Below are 19,027 nucleotides of genomic sequence, written 5' to 3'. Positions count from 1 at the left end.
GGGTGTATCCGTTTATCTGTGTGAATAGCAATAGACATTTCTTTGTGGAATGTTTGGCTTCCATTTGGTTGATTTAATCAGTAAAACAAGTGGGTTTTGCTGGGAGGAGGTGGATTATCCCTTCCAAGCAGAACAGGAAGTTTTTCAATATTGCCAGATCGTTGGACTTTGAGTTTGCAGGGGGCAAGGACTTCAAAGTGACCGTTTACTGACTATAAAAGTCAGATTTTCTCAGTAGGAGTGTGTCCAGCCTACAGTCTAGTGCCTGATGCAGTGTTCCCTGACATGGATTTCGAGGGCTGTTGTGGGCTCTTGTCTGTCCTTCATGTTGTTGTTTAGTGTTTTATATCATCTCTCTATGCTCACATAGAATTATTGAAGTCCCTAGTTTATATTAGCCTGCCACATTTCGTGTGGCCCTACATGCTGAGCGGGGGCCAGTGGATTCAGTTTTTAAAAATTGAAATTCGGATGGAACATTGCTCTTCAGAATGAGCTCTCCTATGAGACCTGACTTTAGAATTGAACTGGATGGTCTGCGAATCAGAAATGCCTGAAGGCAGAGAGCTTCCCTAGGCTTGTACCTTGAAGTTAACTGCCACATCCCCCACAGCGACTTCCTTAGAGATAACACATTGAGTAAAAGTGCTCTTCCCCTTGCTTTAGGTTACATAGCCCACCAGTGCCTGCTCTCCTCTGTGTAGACCCAACTTGGAGCACACTTCATCTGCCTTGTCTGCGGGTGTCTTCCCCAGTGATGGGCTGATGTGCATTCCATTCACTTAGCCAACACTCTTGGAGGCCTCCTGTGTTCCAGGCAGTGGTCTAGGTGGAAGGGCTGATTCTAGGAATAATAAGGCCGGAGGAGACCGCTCCACAAGCATAGAAGTTCTAGGATGAAGTAGGTAGAGAGTCCCTGCCTGGGAATGGTGAGGAAGTGACTAATTCTCCTTGGAGTTGTTCAAGAAGGCAACATCTCAAGTGATTCATTCATAGCTGGGGCGGGCTAGGTTGTCCTCTCTTCTCCCTATACTCCCCATCAAAATGAAGTAATCTTTTTCTTAGAAGGTAAACAGCTTCACTGGCAGAAAGGTTATGTGTTTTACTCCAGGTTGCATGTTCGTCAGTATCAATATTAGGACTAAAATCCTACAATAGAGTTTTAGCTTTGAGGGGCTGAACCTCTGAGTAAGTGCTCTTGAGACTAATGTTAAATGTTTTTGTTTTTAAACCGGCAAGCAATCATATTCCCAGAGTGATTTTTAAAAAAATCTATTGTGTTTCATTAAGAAAACAAAAATGCCTAGAAGTAAATTCCAATATTAATCACGTTGAATTAGATGGAAATTAGAGTCTGTTCTTTTTTAGCTCCTTATCTCACACATGCAACTCATCTGGTGGCTGGCTTGAATTTACCTAGACTCCCTAATAATAATTTTCATTATCATTGAAAGTTATTACAATTAGTAAATTATTGAATTTCTTTATATTAGGTATCCCAATCCACATACTTTCTGCATGTTCAGTAAGTGTACTCACTGTAGAGTTTTTTGGTTTTTTTTTTAGTTGTTGCTTGAGATGTAGCTTGTGGTCCAAGGTGAGTTTATTTACATTTGTTCTGGTTTGATTCCTCTATCTCTTTTAAAATCAGAACCGAGGACTACTTTTTATTTTTCTGTGGTATTATCAGATGGTTCTTGATGAGTTATATACAAGGGCTGCTTGTCTTCAGTGAGGTCTGAGACCTCTAAATGTTTTAACAGGCTTTCTCAGGTAAGATAGTTTATCCAGGTCAGTGGTGAAACATAAGTACATTTCACTGAGTGGCCATTAATCCACCTCATCCTACTGTTTGCTTTTTATGTTTTATTTTATTTTATTTTTTTGGTAAGCTCTAAATCTTTTCCAGCAACCCTGGAAGGAGGCTCTACTAACCTGTTCTTTTGACGGAGGCAGAAGGACAAAACTCAGTCAGCTTGGTGGTGACACAAGCCAGGTCACTTAGGAGGGTCACCAGTTTGTAGCTGCCTTGAGAAACATGGTCTTGCTGCACTGGGCTCAGTGGAGGCGAGCGGTTTGTGCACTGTTATCCAGACAGGCCAGCAGGAGCGTCTGTTTTATAAATTAATGCGTAGGGCAAGTTGTGTGTGTCTCACCGTTACTGTTCTTTGTCTTTGACTTGAGATTGCACTGTGCACATGTTCCTGCCACATAGAATGCACCAGATGACAGAAGAGTCGCTGTGATAAGGTGTTCTTTCTGTGTGAAATAGTAAGACGAGGAGGATGGTGACATGTAGTAGATCAGTTTGGGTCTATGTGCCGAGTACATGCTCATACTATGTTGAACCATATGACATGAACATTTTTGATGTAGAAAAATGGCAATTTCACACTTGCAATCTAATAATTTAAAATTGGGACCATCAAGTAAGGAAGGGTGTACCTTTGAAGGCGAATAGCAGTAACACACTCAGGCAAAATAACAGTCTGTGGTCAACTTTTATTAGACTCACAATGCTTTTATAATTAAAAAATTAATCATCAACCTTATTATATTAGGAGATGTCACACAGAATTCTGGATTTTCAGCCTTTCTGCAAAATTCTGACTGTCTTGCTATGCCAGGTCAGCGATCTCAGATGGTGACAGTTGGCTGAAGCAGAGTGGCACTTGTACTCCTGTAGAGCTCACATGTGTGTCCATTCGTCCAAGTCCTCTCCTGGCCAGCTTCTGGTCCTCATGTGACTGACTGGCCTGTGGGCTTTGAGGTTGGACACATGATATAAATAGAGCTCAAAGAGTAAGCTGGGGAAAGGCAGGATTAGAATAAATCAGCTGAACCAAAGCCATTTGTTTTGTTTACTATCCATCACCAGCTAGCACCTCTAAAAAGAAAGCCTGAGCCCACTCTTGACTCTGTTCACTGGCAAAGGACAGCTGAGCATACTTAAGGAGTTCTTGCATGTGCTAAGAGATGGTCAAACTCTTATTAAAGTTCCAACTTTGTGCTTCTCATTTAAATATAATATGGTGATTAGAACTTCCTTCCAGGGGCCATAACTAATGTTACAGGCTAATGTGATGCCTTGAAAAAAATCTTGCCATTTATGGGAAGGGGTTACTGGACAATTGACGTCTTAACTTTAACATAAAGTTCTTATGGACTAATTTTTTTAAAAAAAGTACTAGATGTTTATTGCTACATTGTTCATATGGGGATGAAAACTAGAAATAAAGGGGATACTCATCAACAGAAGGAGGGCTGAATAAATTATGGTACATTAATACTATGAAATATTACGTGGTGTTAAAATGACAGATTGACAGGACACCAGTTGACCTGGAGGGATTTCCCTAAGGAGCAACGCTAGCTAAGATTTAATTAGTGCTTACTATGTGCTAGGCACAGTTTCAAAGGCTTTTTTTGTGTTAACTCATTTAATCCTCACAACCACTCTATGAGTGAAGTAGCATTATTGCCATCTTACCAATGAGGAAACTGAGGCATGAAGAAGTTAGGCAAGTCATCCAAGCATAAGCAGTTAGTATGTGGCAGGTCTGGGATATGAACCCATGCAATCTGGATTGACATAGATATTTTAAAATAACTTTTTTTTTTTTTGAGATGGAGTCTCACTCTGTCACCCAGGCTGGAGTGCAGTGGCATGATCTCAGCTCACTGCAGCCTCCACCTTCCGGGTTCAAGTGATTCTCCCACCTCACCCTCCTGAGTAGCTGGGATTACAGGTATGCACCACCATGCCTGGCTAATTTTTGTATTTTTAGTAGAGACGGGGTTTCACCATGCTGGTCAGGCTGGTCTCAAATTCCTGACCTTGTGATCCGCCTGCCTTGGCCTCCCAAAGTGCTGAGATTACAGGCGTGAGCCACCATGCCCGGCCTTAAAATAACTTTTTAAGGTTAGATATCAAAGTGCATTATACATGACAATCTTTGCTATGGAATATTAATTCACAGCTGTTTCTGAATTGGATTGTCTCTTATATTTTAAACTCTTATGCTCATCGTGCTGTATCAGACTTTAGAAATCATTTAGTTCTTTGGTTTCCAAATTTAGCTCTCCTAGCCTCTCTTTTAAACCAGTCTAATCTTCCTGGTGCTAAGCAAAATGAAACTCAGTTCTGACCCTGAGCCACTTTGCCCTCTTTTCCCTTGGGTGCCATATAAACAGTAGATATAGTTTACCTCCTTTATGTCACAGATGGAGAAATGAGTCCCAGAGAGAGAGCCTAACATTTATTGAGTTGATGTTTTCCAGGGATGTGAAATATATTATGTTATGAAGCCTTAAAGGTGTGTTTTATTATGCCCATTAAGGAAGCTGAAGTCTAGATAGCAGTTAGGTCGAAAGTCACAGAGGGAATCAATACCACGTTTGGATAGAATCCCTGTCTAACCTTCTTTTCAAGGCTCCTACTAACCTAAGATGGGAACTACAATGAGCTACCAGAGGCCTTTCAGTTGAATCTTGCCATTTGCTGTTGACTTAATCAGGAAGCTTCTAAGAACTTCTAATTAGTATGGCATTCTCTGCCATAGGTGTTAGTGGAAGAATGACTTTGAACAGACATTTCAAGGCTTTTGTATTAGTCTGCTTGGGCTGTTGTAACAAAATACCATACACTGAGTGGCTTAAACAACAGAAATGTATTTCTCACAGTTCTGGAGTCTAGGAAGTCCAGATCAATGTGCTGACCACTTCAGTTTCTGGTGGGCTCTCTTGCTGGCTTGTAAACAGGCACCTTCTCGCTGTGTCCTCATAGGACAGAGAGGGAAAGTAAGCTCTCTATTGTCTCTTCTTGTAAGGATACTAATCCTATTGGACCAGGGCTCTGTCCTGATGACCTCATTTAACCTTTAATTACCTCCATAAAGGTGATGAGATAGTCACATTGGGGATTAGGGCTTCAACAAAGACATTTTAGGGGAACACAGACATTCAGTCCACAACAGCATTTTAGTCATCCCTGTTAACTTCTGCAGAGGAAGTGATCCTATAGAAGGATTTATTCCACTTGAAGCAGGAATGGTCACCTTTGGCACTTTATTATCTAGTGAACTGCCTGCTACATGGCAGGGATTTAATTACTGTTTGTTGATGAATTAATATAAGCAAATATCTTTTTGCTGCTTTTTTGCACTAAATGCACTAAATGCAAAGAGGAAGTTATTGTGTGAGTCATGGGAGTAGGGACTTTGAACATACTGTTGAAACTGCATTTGACAATAGTAGTGATTTTTGCAAAATAAACACTGTAGTTTTTCATGTTAATTTCACATAGACCTTAGTGAAATGCAAAGTTATAATACTAAATTATATTTCCATGAAATATTTCTTTGGATAACTGAAAGTATAAAATGCAGGTATGCAGTGTTCTGGTTATTTACCTTAATACCAGCAGCAGTGCAGAGGGGAAAATGAGAAGAGGTGTCAACTAAAGGAAAAATCTGCATCATGGTAATGAACGTGAGCAATCTCTTACCTCTGATTGCCATTGACATAATCACTATCTAAAACTTCCAAGTAGCTGTTCTTAGTCGGGAATTACTTAGCAAAAGTGAATTGAGATAGAGTGACTTAAAAGAGTGAACTGAAAAGATTTAAAGCCGTGCCCACTTAACTTGTGCATATGTGCATACAGGCCATAATCCTATTGAATGATTTATTGCACTTGAAATAGGAGTCAGGAATAAAATGAGAAATTCATAAAATGTTAAGAACTCTTATTCCAAAAGCGGTGCATGATACTTCATTGAAAATATGCTACTAATGTTAATGAGTCCTGTGTCAGTATCATATATTGTTCAAAATAAATACAAGGTGCTGTTCAGCATAGTAATTGCTCTTATTTTATTTCATGTTGCTAACACTTGTCCAATTCCTGTATTTACAAGCCCCACATTTTTTAGCTTCCTCTAAACTAATCAGCAAAGTGCATAAAAACCCTTAAAGCAAGACAGTCTTGGTATTATTTCTAAATGTCCTTTAGAATTATGCAGTTAGGTCACCTCCTTTCCTTTCAAAGCATGGATTTACTCTAATCCTGGGAATCCTAATCTAGTACTAGCAGACTTCAAACTTTTGGTCATCACTTACAGTAAAACATGTCATACTAAAGCTTGGGCGTAAGTGAAACAAAAGTTTCATAAAGCAGTTTTTACCCTTATTACATTCTGATGCTTCCCTTAAACAATGCTGGCCTCCACCCAGTAAGTTGATTTCGTGACCAGTGGATCCTCACTGGCAATTTGAAAAAACACCAACCTGGTGCACAGAATGGTAGATAAGGAATAAGGATGCTTAGGGTCCTAATCCTGTGCTTTCCAATTGCTGCAGGAAACACATCCCTATCCTTCACAGGACCCTGTTTTCTCATTCATAAAGTGAGGGGGTTGGACTTGATGCTCTCTAAGGTGCCTTTCCACCTTTAACTTTGTTCTTGGTCTCTTCTATAGTTGAAGGGAAATCTTTGGATTTAGAGTAGAATCTCCCAAACTGTTTAATGAATGATTAAATCCATCCATGTTGTGACAATGATCTCAGGTCACAAAGCTTCATAATTCTGTCTAGAGATGAGAAGTAGCCAGTTGTTCCTTAGTTAGCTGTAGTTGTAAAGCAGTAACAATTCTCTAGCTGTAAAGCTTTAATAAAAGATTTGTCTCACCACCTACCCCTCCATGTTTTTAGAATTCTTATTTTTTGTTCCTTGGAGGTTAGGAGACTTTTACTGTCAAGGACTTAACTATGAGAGGTATCTCTGTATTACATATGCTTGTTTTGTCCTTTCTGGGAATTAATTTATTCTTTCCTGTTTTTGAAACTCCTTGATTTGTGAATGTTCTGGAATGTAGATTAAGGATGGAGGAGCTGAGCTGGGGGGAGATTTATTGCAGGTAGAGCTGAGGATGGTTTCCCACCAGCAGCTAAAGATGTTAGTTGATTTCTCTGCTGGGTACCAGGCCCATTGCTAACCAGCTGCATAGCACTTTCTCTGTGGCTCCCTTCAGTGATAGTGTCTTGTTCCGGAGACTGGAAAATATACTTTGCTATCAGCAGACTTTTTGTATTGTTTGGCTCTGCCATCTGGACCATTCTGGATTGAACCCAGTGGGCTGTGATCTGCAGGGCCAGTGAAGTCAAACTAGTGGGACCTGGAGTAGCAGCCAATGGGGTAGCAGCTGATGGATGAGCAGTGAGATTAGGGAGAGGAAGGCCCTTTGAAGCAACCTGTCCATAGCACTCTCTTCCCAAACAGCTCTAGCAAATGAGGCTCATGCAGACCCTCGTCTGGGTTGTTTGTCTTCTGTTGAACCATATAGGATGGAACAAAGTTTTTTCCTAGCAAGGCCAAAACAAGTGAGGAAGGGAAGCATGTGCTCTGGCTTGTGGGAAGTAGAACAAAAGCACACATCTCGGAGTCTGGCAGGCGTGATGCTGATACTGGCTCAGGTACTTATTAGCTCTATGTGACCTTGGGCAAGTTTTCTGAGTCCCGGTTTTCTCACATGTAAAATGAGGCTAGTAATAAAAATGTACAGGCTCATAAGGAGTCAAGTGTCTACTGTGCAGTGGGTGGTCAGTATGTGTGTGTGGATTTTCTTTTCCAGTGAACACAAATTGGGCTTCCCTGGAATGGTAGTCTTTAAGTTGGAGACCTGGGTTTGGAGGAGTAGGGTGATCTGCTGGGGTTGCCAAGTCGGGGGCCAAACCTGATGATGAGGCCACAGGGCGGAAGAAAGGGCAGAGCTTCACCCCTGTAAACACCCATTTGGGCCCTTCCTTGGGGTGGGAAAGCCCTGATTCGCACTAGAAATGTCATGCCTTTCTATCACATAAATTAGGAAGGCTAATACTGATCTCTCTTGTTGCCAAATACTCCCCTGCTTTCCCTTTTATGATGCTATTTGATGAATCATTTGAGAAGTATTACCTGAAGAAAAACTTTAGGGAGAAAGATTGTCACCTCTGACCACCTTTGCACAATCCTGAGTGCAGGCTGTTTCTGTTGTTGGCTATCTTGCAGTGGTAGAGGATTTATGTGATGAGAATGGCAGTTTTGGTATTATTTGCAGAATTGAGATGCCTTAACCTGAAAACTTTTTTGCCCCTATGGAGTATAAAGCCGATTAGGAGTTCTTTGGTGCTCTGCCGCAAATCATTACATGTCTACATTTTGCTCTTATAAAATATGGATAATGACATGACTCTGTCTCTTAGGAGTCTGAGTGCATTAGCTAATGATCATGAAACCTTAGAAATAGAAAATTTATATGAATGTCAAGAGCTTTTGTAATTACACATTTGCATCATTTTGCTTGGCATCCTTGACAGTTGTGCTTTCAACATGAGAATACGAGGGTTGATTCTTGTTTTTCTCATTGTGGAGCAAGCTCTGAAGAAATAAGCCCAAAGAGTGTTCAAACATCAATTATCTCAGCTTCTCATGAAAGCGCTGAAGTAGCTTAGACCAGAGTGGTTTGGTTTGGGCTGAGGTGGAAGAAGAGCTTGAGATATTTTGAAGGCACTCAAGCTAGAAAATACCAGGAACTGAGGATGGAAATGGCTTTCATGCAAGGTTGTATGTAGTTGCTCATGTCCCTTGTCCCCTGTGTCCTCAGACATACATTGTCTGGAAAATGCAGTTTTTTTTTTTCTCCTCCAGATAATTATTTTAGGATTTAAGAAACTCTTTAAAAAAAAGATGTCAAATGGTAATGTTCTGAATACCCTGAGTAGAAGAGTTTAAAAAAATTGATCTTTAGGAAAATAGTTACAGATAGTAACCTCACAGTGTGCCATTTGATCGCTGATGTTGTTTTTATTTCATTGCAGGCAGTGGAGCTACTGCTGTGGTTCAGGCAGCCCTATGCAAACCCAGGCAAGAACGTGTAGCAATAAAACGGATCAACTTGGAAAAATGCCAGACCAGTATGGATGAACTATTAGTAAGTAACAGTGCAGGGAATACCTGCTGGTTGCTTTTCTTAATCTACGGGTATATGGGGATGGTTGGGAGAAGAGCAAGGTGTTATCTCCAATTTTGACGTATGCATTTCTTGGAAAGCAGCCCCTACCACTTCCTGCTCCCCAGATTAATGGGACTGTACCTTATGATTGTGTTGTATAATGAACACCTTCCCTTGCTTTGAGAAACAGTATTTTGCTCAGTTCGAATAATCCCAAGGTGAGAATGGCCTCAGCGTTGGCACTCCACTTGCTGTATCAAGGGCACACACTGTGGCGTGACCTAACATGACAGGATTACTGACTGCAGTTTTGGATGGTGAGCTTCTGGCCCTCCATCTAGAATGTGTGACACAAATGGAAGTTGTCCCCCAAACTATTTGTTGGTCATTTTAGCTTTCATAAATTATAGCATCACACAAATTTGAGTTATTTTTTTTTAAATGCTCTGTAGCTTGCATTTGGCTAATGAGAGGAGTTTGTTTTTCTTAACGTGGCAATTTGTACTTCTTATTCTAAATGAGTACTTTATATAAATAATTGGAGCTTGTCAGTGTGGATATGACTATAGTAGCAATGGTTGGTTGAAGGAACATTTGCTTTTGGCTTAGCTGACTCATTATTAAATGAACAGCTTGGCAAATGGTTATTAGTTGCCCGGCAAACTGTGAAGGGTTTGAGGGTTTAATCTCATAAATATCGTTGTTGTTCTACCGGCCAATTTTCTTTTTTGCCCTTTTGGCCATTTATTTGAGGATAATAGAAAACTGCAGTGGAGGAGTTAACTGATTGGTTATCCCCACACTAATCCCAGTACAAATATTAGTCCAGTAGCTCCATACAAGCTACAAAGTATAATGACAGTTGGCTGCAAATGAAGAAGCCTTTTGTTACAGTCTACATTGAGAATGGAATGTCATTAACAACAGCTTTTTGTCTTTACTCAGAATATAGCTTTTATTTTAGGCTTAATTACAGTACACTATAGTATAAATTAAGTACAAGGATAAAGCTGTACTTTTCCAGATCTGTTTGGCCTTACATTTTAAATTAGGCTACACAATGCATAGATTTCATTGGGTTTTATTGAAGCAATGGATTGCCGGCTAAAACTCAGAAGAGAACCAGGGCTTCCACAATTTAATGTTAATTTTTGAAATTTGCATACATTCAAGGCTTTTAACAGCCTTGAAATTTCAGCTGTGCTTTGCTCTTATTGAAATTCCTGCTGCATGCTACTTGTCTGTTGCTTGCTATCTTAGTGACCAGTAATATTGTGCCTTTGTCACCCAACCAGTTTTCAAGGTCACTTTCTCTGAGTTGGAAAATGCATTTTATAAACTGTGGGGAGAGTTGGGTCCTGCTTCTGCCACTAAACTTGTTTTCACTTTAGTAGAGTTACACAACAGCTCTGTGCGATTTAAAAAGAGTTGAATTGGAAGTTTTCTTCTAAGATCCCTTTAGGAATCCTGAAATTCTGTGGCTATGCATAAGTGTACTTTAACATTTAAAAAAAAATTTGGAGTATGCATTTAAATATATGTACTGTTTGGATGTATCACTCAAGAATTTGCCAATGATAGTTGTGTTTTTGTTTTTTGTATTTTTTTGAGACAGAGTCTCACTCTGTTGCCCAGGCTGGAGTGTAGCAGTGTGGTTTCGGCTCGCTGCAACCTCTGCCTCCTGGGTTCAAGCGATTCTCCTGCTTTAGCCTCCCGAGCAGCTGGGATTACAGGCATGCACCACCACGCCCGGCTAATTTTTGTATTTTTAGTAGAGACAGAGTTTCGCCATGTTGGCCAGGCTGGTCTCGAACCCCTGACCTCAGGTGATCTGTCCGCCTCGGCCTCCCAAAGTGCTGGGATTACAGATGTGAGCCACCGCACCTGACTGATACTTGTGTTTGATTGTGGTATTCTGTTAGAGGTCTCAGCCATTTTTTTGCCATTAGCAGAATATTGATACAGAATATGTGTAAGGCTTGCGTGTACTTGTGCCTGACAGTTCTGGAGCCTGCCTTCTGGTTTGATGCTATGGTCTCTGGTTTCTACCAAGCCCTCAGTTGCCCACAGCCTTCACGTTTCCCTCTGCTAGCGTTTCCTCCACAGTGTCCAGTGATGGTAACCGTGTAAGCTTCTGGGTGGAGGTCAGCAGGGAGGCTGGTCATTCTGGTTTCTTTCCTTTGTTTTCCTGGAACCAGTAAGCATAGCAGTGTCATTTGGAGCTACTTGTAACTTAGGTAGAGCTGTCTATGTAAGGACTGGTGCTTTTGTGGCTTTGTGCTTTGCTCCATTCGTCTGAGGTCTTAGGATTTATGAGTTTGCTTATTAGGAGTTAATTTATTTTCTCATTCTTATTTTCTTTCCTTAATGCCCGTGTTGCAATAGAGTATAATATATTTGCATTATTTATTTTTCATTTTATATTGATTTATTGCTTTGATATTTCCTTACCCTTGAATCTTTGACCTTTTGGTGTGTTGATATATTTAGAGAGGGGGGAAATGGCTATGGTTCTTTAGGATGTACAACTCCCAGGTCGTTTTCAAACAAAAATAAATAGAATTTACAGAGTATAGCCTGCCTGATTTGCCAGGCTTCTGTGGCCCAGTTATTGGCACATGAGATCTTGTGGAGCACAGTTGCTGTCATCTTTTCAATGTCTAATACTGCTGTTGCTTGCACTTTTATTATTTCAGAGGGCTCACATTTTGGCAGTGTTTGGACATCCGGTATCCTAATAATCCTTTAATTCCATGAGTGTGTATTATATACAGGTCAGTGCACTGCATCATCTCACAGACTGTGCCATGTGTTAACTGGAAACTGTTGTTCCTAGAAGAAACAGTGGCCACTGGGATCTCTTCTTGTGAGAGTGTTATGTCATAGAAATCACAATTATCAACTATTTGTTGGCCACTGGGACATGTTTCTCCCTTGATGAAACTGTAACACCTCCTGACCCCCACTCCCAGCTCAGCCCCCACTGACTACCTGTCCCCGTCCTGTCCCCACTCCCTTTGTCCCATAATAAAGGGGGATTTACACACACAGGTCAGAATTGATGGCACACAACAGTTTTAGACAACTGGTCCAGAACTCGACTTCTTTATGTGGTAGGGGCTGTCAGTTGAGTTTCCTGTAGGTCACAGAGCTGGATCCAGGGTTTGCTGAAGAAGGAGTCAAGCGGTCATCATTTCTGAAGGGAAGTGCTAATTACAGTGTCAGCTTCTTTGTGAATGAGGAGAGGAAAAGAAGTGTTAGATGAGCTCACTGGTGCTAAATAATTGATGATTCAGATTTATACTGTTGAAATGAGTACTGTAATATTCTGTAAAGATAAGTTAGTTACACATCAAATAGGCATTTATTTATTTATTTGGTAAATACTTACTGAGTTTCTGTATTATGCTTAAGCCCATCAAAAGGATGACTTTTGGGTATGTATATGAGAGTACAAGGCTTTATGCCCACTAAAAATTCATTTTAGTTTAACAGCAATTAGATTAGAACACTCCCAAATAAATGTTTTTCTTGGTATGATATGAATAGCAATTAATCTAATCCTTTTTTATTTATTCTTTTGAATTTTCATGTATGTTTTGGAGTTTGGCCTTTTAACTGTACTCTGATCTCTGAAGGTATAATGATCTTAGTGTTTAGTTTTCCAGGAGCCAAGGATATGTTCTGGTTTGTTCTGTATTCCTTACTGTGCCAACATAGATGCTTTAATAATTTCTGAAATTTGTTAACCCCACATTTGTTGTTAACTGCACATTTGTCAAGCCCATCGTGGTGTAAATGACTAATTATAACTAGTTTAATGCTCTCTAGGAGATACTTACAGTTTTAGAGCAGAACTTGTTAACACCAGAATTATCAAACCCCCTTAGATGCTAGGCACTGACTTTGGTGATGGGAAAACAGAATGGATTCCCATTTTTGGGGGAGACCATGGACTAGTGAATGAGTCTCTTCATTTTTGTTTTGGGTTGGTGAGATTTTTGAACTAAGGGATGTTTTTCTGGACCTTTTGTCTTTATTTGCCCAGAAATGGTTTAGCAGATGACTAGACAGTTTACTTTTGTCTAATATGTATTCCCTTCAGGGAGTTCCTGCTTTGCAATAGGAATTTAAGATTTGCCCAATGGGTCTGACCCATTGTCTTGCAAACTAGTATATTCTGTGTCAAGATGGCCTTGAGGTTTCCTGCTAGAGCTTGGCTCTCTGGTTTGTGATCAACCTCAAAGGCTAGGGATGCTACCCTGGGGCACTCTTGACTTCCCTTAAAATCCATCGCCTGAGTGCTTTTTCTTGAAGTCATGTGTCTTTTCAGCCTCTATCACCAGGTGACAAAATGAACTCCATAAATATAACAGTCCTTCCTTCTATTTACCCTAATCCCACTTTTTGTGATGTTCAGGTTACTCTACTTTATTCAGGGATTGATGAACATTTTGGTTCATCACCTTATTTGACTTTATGACTTTTAGACTTTAAATAGATCCCTTTCCATTTTTTCCTATTGCCTCAAGTTCTCATATTTCTAGTCTGCCTTTGGTACCCATTCACAGAAAATTCAGCCTCATTTGCTCATTCCTACACATACATCAATGCCGTCAAAATTTACAGTTTAATTCTCAGGGGCAGGAGAGTCATAGGAGAAATCATGGCCCGGGGACGAGGCAAAGCATTTGTGTCATTAAAAAAATGAAAGAAATAATTAAGTGATTACGTTATGAAATTATGGAATGCTCATTCCATAATTTCCATATGTGAATTCCATATGTGAACAAAGTCATTTCAAGAAAACCATGGCTATAAAAAAGTGATGAATGTTGATCCTTTGATAGAAGGAAAGGAACTCCCTGGGTCAGGGGACTTGCTTTCTTTACTTGACTCCCCTACAGAACTGCTCATTCTGGAAAAATCAGTTTCACCACTGGTCCTTATTTGTGTGATGACAAATTCTGGCAAAATTTTATTTTTATTACCCAAGTGCTATGAATCTATGTATTTAAAAGTATATTAACAAAACCCCCTTTTCAATTCACTTAAATAAAAATACTAATTACTAGCAAATCATGCATGGTAATTCAGGATAGAGTCAAGTCACTTTAGCATTACGGTATGATAGCAGAAATCTACTGTAAATTCATAGATTTGGGTACACAGTGTATCATTTTTTTCTCCTATGAACATAATGAAAGAGTTTCTCTGTCATTCAGTAGTCTTCAACTGGCATCTGCTTTTTTCTTCCTGTATCATCTTTCTCTAGGGATTTTGGTCTAACTCACTGACAATATTTATAGATAAAATCAAGAACTTTTTCCTCAGAACAAAGCCACTGCCCTCATTTTGCTTTCTGCTGTAGCGTTGTTTTGTTGTTTTTCCTTTCTCTTGATCTACTGTTCACTCCCTCCATCACCTCCCCTCCCCGTCTCCCTCCCTCTCCTTAGAAAAATGAGTTAGCTATGATTTGTGGGTTATTGGAGAATAAAGCTCTAGATATCTTCGTGGCTTGATGATCATTTGAGAAGAACTGTTATTCCTAACCATTATCTGATGCAGGTTGCTCTCATCCTTTTTAAATTAAAAGATTTGGTGACCTCTGAGCAGTTCCTCCAGTCAGAAGTTTTTTTTTTTTCTCTTCCTTTTAATTGAGGTTTAAGGGGGGGGAGAAACTCTCAAAACCTTGTTTGCAGTGTTTTAGCAAATTTATGGAATTATGTTAATACTTTTGCAAAGCTTGTTTATTCTAGAAAGATAGTGATTAAAAAACTTCCATCTTTTTAATTTGACCCTAAAACAGTATAATTTTGTACGTGTGTGTTTTATCGCATCAACGAAAGTATGTTTCCATTCTTTTTGAAGTTAAGAATTTTCTAATTAGTAAATTAATAATTCATATCCCAGCTCATTCATCATATGTGGTAACAAATTGCATTTAGCTATTTGTTGTAGAGTTTTTTATATTAAGGATATAGCATTAGCATGCAAGCCTACTTCACTGAATATAGTATAGTTTTGAGCATTTCAGGTTTCAACCATTAAGTTTTGTTCTGTCATCTGTCTCTTGCCACTTAGTTTTGTAATTATTTTAATATATTTTGTAGTACTATTTCGAGCATTTCAAGTCTCGGCCATTAAATTTTGTACTGTTATCTTTTTCTTGCAACTTAGCTTTGTAACTATTTTCACATAATTTGGTGTTTATGTTTATCCAGGTATAGTCCAAATGAGGGCAGGATTGGAAATAGAAAATTTTTGGATATTTTGAAAGCACAAAAACATTCTTAACGAATTAGAGAATAAATACTATACTGTATATGCAAAACTAACATTTTTAGAGCACTAAAGTTGTATTAGCTTAGGAACATGTATAATTTGGTTGGAGAAAACAACTTTTATTTTTGGAACATCAAATTTAAAAGTTATGTAGCTTATTCGGATACTAATTAAATATACTAATTGAATTTACTTTTAATTGTTTTCTACATTTGTTAGAAATAGCTCATTAAAATGTCTAACCTCTCATGCTTTTTTTTCAAAAAGTAAGCAAAAATTAACATTGCAAAAACACTTATGTTTTGGGGCTTATATGTTTTCAGTAACAGGGACCCAGCACATACTCATTTTCAGAGTAGGAGAAAATGGGGAAAACATGCCCAGATTGAATATAATTTTAGTTACATCTCACTTTTTAAATATCTCACTTTTGCCATTCTTCTAGACTTCAGGAAAATGTTGCTTAGGTTGAGACAAATGCTTTAGTTCTTTCCTATGTTATTGTCGTTCTTATTTTGGTTTCGTTATTTCCATAATTAATTAAGCTGTTGCTGAAAAAGGAGGGCTGTGGAATCCTCAGGAGGAAGGTTGGAGAGTATTAAGAGGAGGCTGCAGGAGGGTTGTTCCCTGGCAGAACCCCAGATGGCACACAGCATCCAGGGTGCCACAGGCGATACCACAAAAAGAAGACACATTACACCCTACATTGTCACTGTGTGGTGGTGAACCCAAATACAGCAGCAGTGGTAAAAGTTGGCCTCTAGGTTTCCAGCAGTACAATTTGGCTGACAAGAAAAGTTCTTCCTGTTTCTGTTTCTGTTTTTTTGGGTGTTTTTTTTTTTTTTTTTAAGAGATGAAGTCTTGCTATGTTGCCCAGGCTGCCCTCGAACTCCTGGGCTCAAGTGATCCTTCTACCTCAGCTTGGTGAGTAGTTGTCATTACAGGTGCATGCTACCAGGCCGGCCATCTATTTCTGTTTTTAATGACATCTTCAATTTGAATTTTTTCAGTATTCCCAGTCACAATTTCATGGTCAAAAAGCGATTGTTCATACCTGAGTGTGAGTCTGATTCCACTGTGGCACCCTCAGCACTTGTAGAGCCCAAAAGACATCATTATTGTTTGTTGAATAACTTTTTTAGCTAACTATAAAAGAAAATGGCATCTTCCTATTGAGTTTTCATATAGTATTTCAATATCACTACTGTATTTTTTGCTTTCTCCCCCTTGTTTCATTTGAAAAAAATAAGTGGCTTCTTCACTTCCAAGCAAATTTTAATTTTTTAGGACAGTTTTTGCAGAGCACGCAATTTCATGACATTATAACGAAGCAAGTAGGCCTTGGGATATTCATTCTGTTCCGTTAGCAAGTAGACGTTTGCCCATCGGGATTTCTCTGCTACTTCTGAGAGATTTTCCAGACCTTCAATTGCCCTGACACTTTACACTTTTATAACTGCTTCTCCCTAGTTTTAAAAACTTCTCTACAAACACCAATTAAGGCTATCACAAAATTTATGCTTTCCTTTTCCTGATTTCTTAAAAATGTTTCTATTTCTTAAAAATGTTTCTCTTTCTTCAAAATACCTAGTTCCCATTTGTAAACCTGCCTTCCATTGGACTATACTTGGTTAAACTCAGATACCAAATCACATGAAAATAATTGTAAAGTTAAGTGGCAAAGGACATTCGTTGATTGATTTGTAAGTGGTACAAGACAAAATGTTTGACTTCCTTGAATAGGTTTTTCTCTGCTGGTACTTTTCTTATAAAGGAGGCAAGAGTTTGCTGTATAAATGGTATATCATTTTTTGCAATTAAAAGAATTCATGACTGGGTGCGGTGGCTCACGCCTGTAATCCCAGCACTTTGGGAGGCTGAGGCAGGTGGATCACCTGAGGTCAGGAGTTCAAGACCAGCCTGGCCAAAATGGTGAAACCCTATCTCTACTAAAACTACAAAAATTAGGTGGCACACACCTGTAATTCCAGCTACTCAGGAGGCTGAGGCAGGAGAATCGCTTGAACCCAGGAGGCAGTGGTTGCAGTGAGCCGAGATTTCACCATTGCACTCTAGCCTGGGCAACAAGGAGCAAAACTTCATCTCAAAATGAATAAATAAATAAATAAATAAATATAAATATAAATAAAAAAATTCACAATGACATTTTCATGATTGAAAATGACAGTCCAGAAAAATACATTGCTCTTCTAAGACCTTGTTAATCCTGTTCTTCCATGCCTTGGTTGACGTTTGAAATCACTGAAATTTGTTTTTGGTTAAACCTGCTACTTAACAGTATTTGGTTATTTGTGAATATTGATTAGGTTACCTTTCATAATGCTGCTAAAAGAAGTGCATGCTGGAGAAAGACTTTCTGAAAAGTGTTTTTATTTAACAAGATTACTCCTATACCATTTAAAGAATTCTTTAAATGTTTCGAGGGTATTGCATACATTTTACAGATGTATTTGGTCATCTCTTGCATTTGGAAGTAGATGTTTTATTTGATAATATTTGTACATCATACGTAGATTACATTGCAGTGGGGAAATTTGCCTGGGAGCTACATGTTTCTCTCACCATTTCATTGAAAGAAAAATACATTTCAGCACTTAGCTCGCAAGTAGGGGTTCTAAGCTGTGGCTGCACATTAGAACCACCTGGGAGCTTCTGAAAATTTTCATTCCCAGGCTGTCTCCTAAACCAATTTACAGCAGCCTCCCTGGGGCCGGGACTCAGGCGTGGGTATTTTTCAAAGCTCCCCAGGTGATTTCAATATGCAGCCAAGGTTGCGATCCATTGCTTTAGAATAAAGTTAGAAGTATCTCCTCAGATTTAACTGCATACAATTTTGGAGCTTGAGTAGGTTTGATTTCTTAACTAAGTACTTGAGTAGGATATTTTGCCATCATTATCGGATAAAGAAGAATTTATTTAGGATTTACATAAGTTGTAAAATACGCAAATTTGGTTAAGTATAGTTTAATATTTTGAACTCAGAATCATTTAAACTCTTCCCTTTCAGTAACAAAATCTCTTTCCTTTTAGTGTTTTATGAATCTCATGGTCTTAGGAACAAAAGAAATCAGGTTTTAACTTTTTCCTAATTCTTATATCTTTAAACTTGTACTATTTCTCTTTGTTCTGAACCCTTTGCATAAGTATCTATTTAGATAACTTATTCCGAAAGAGTTTGAGGCAGTTTACCAGGATACATGAAGTATGACAAGGTAGTATAAATTAAATACAGGGTGAATTAGGAAAAACATGGGTTGAGACAATGTAGAGGTTAAAAATTCATGACCAAATGACCTATCCATGCATTACAGCAAACTCCTTGAGCCAATGGGGCCAACAGATGTGTCCTGTGACATTTCTGTTGGAAAAAGTGAGGGCTGCTGCCATAGTCTGTCTCTGTGCCTTTGAGGCTTAGTCAGGAATTGGGACACTTGAGATTAGGGCGATGCTCACACGCAATGAAGAAACTGAGACATTGAACAGACTGAATTAACTTTGAACATTTGTGTTATGTGCTAGGCATTCTGCAAGGAGTTTTATACATCTCATTTCCCCTACCTCACAATAATCTCATGTAGATAGTAGTAATCTCCTTTTACAGAAAAGGAAACTGAGGCTCAAAGATGTTGGATAACCTGCCCAGGTAATCAAGCCAGTAAATGGCAAGGCCAAGCTTCCAAGCCAGCTGTGACATAGAGTGCGGCCCTTCTGTAGTAGATCCTGGAGGATCA

General features: G+C 39.0%; 1 protein-coding gene across 3 annotated transcripts in view; it reads left to right on the top strand.

Moving 5' to 3' along the window:
- Positions 1–19,027, top strand: part of STK39 (serine/threonine kinase 39) — a 296,180-nt gene that overhangs the window by 56,740 nt on the left and 220,413 nt on the right. For all 3 annotated transcript variants that reach the window (XR_010149776.1, XM_063790544.1, XM_515880.6), the window contains exon 2: positions 8,857–8,969. Coding sequence is in view for 2 of the 3 variants with exons in the window: in XM_063790544.1 (XP_063646614.1) it covers positions 8,857–8,969 (113 nt within the window). In the remaining variant the exon portion in view is untranslated. The remainder of the gene's footprint in view (positions 1–8,856; positions 8,970–19,027) is intronic.

The sequence above is a fragment of the Pan troglodytes genome, chromosome 13 (assembly GCF_028858775.2).
Source record: "Pan troglodytes isolate AG18354 chromosome 13, NHGRI_mPanTro3-v2.0_pri, whole genome shotgun sequence".
Taxonomy (NCBI): Eukaryota; Metazoa; Chordata; class Mammalia; order Primates; family Hominidae; genus Pan; species Pan troglodytes.
The sequence above is the reverse complement of the archived record's forward strand: the minus strand, read 5'-3'. Positions and strand labels throughout refer to the sequence as shown.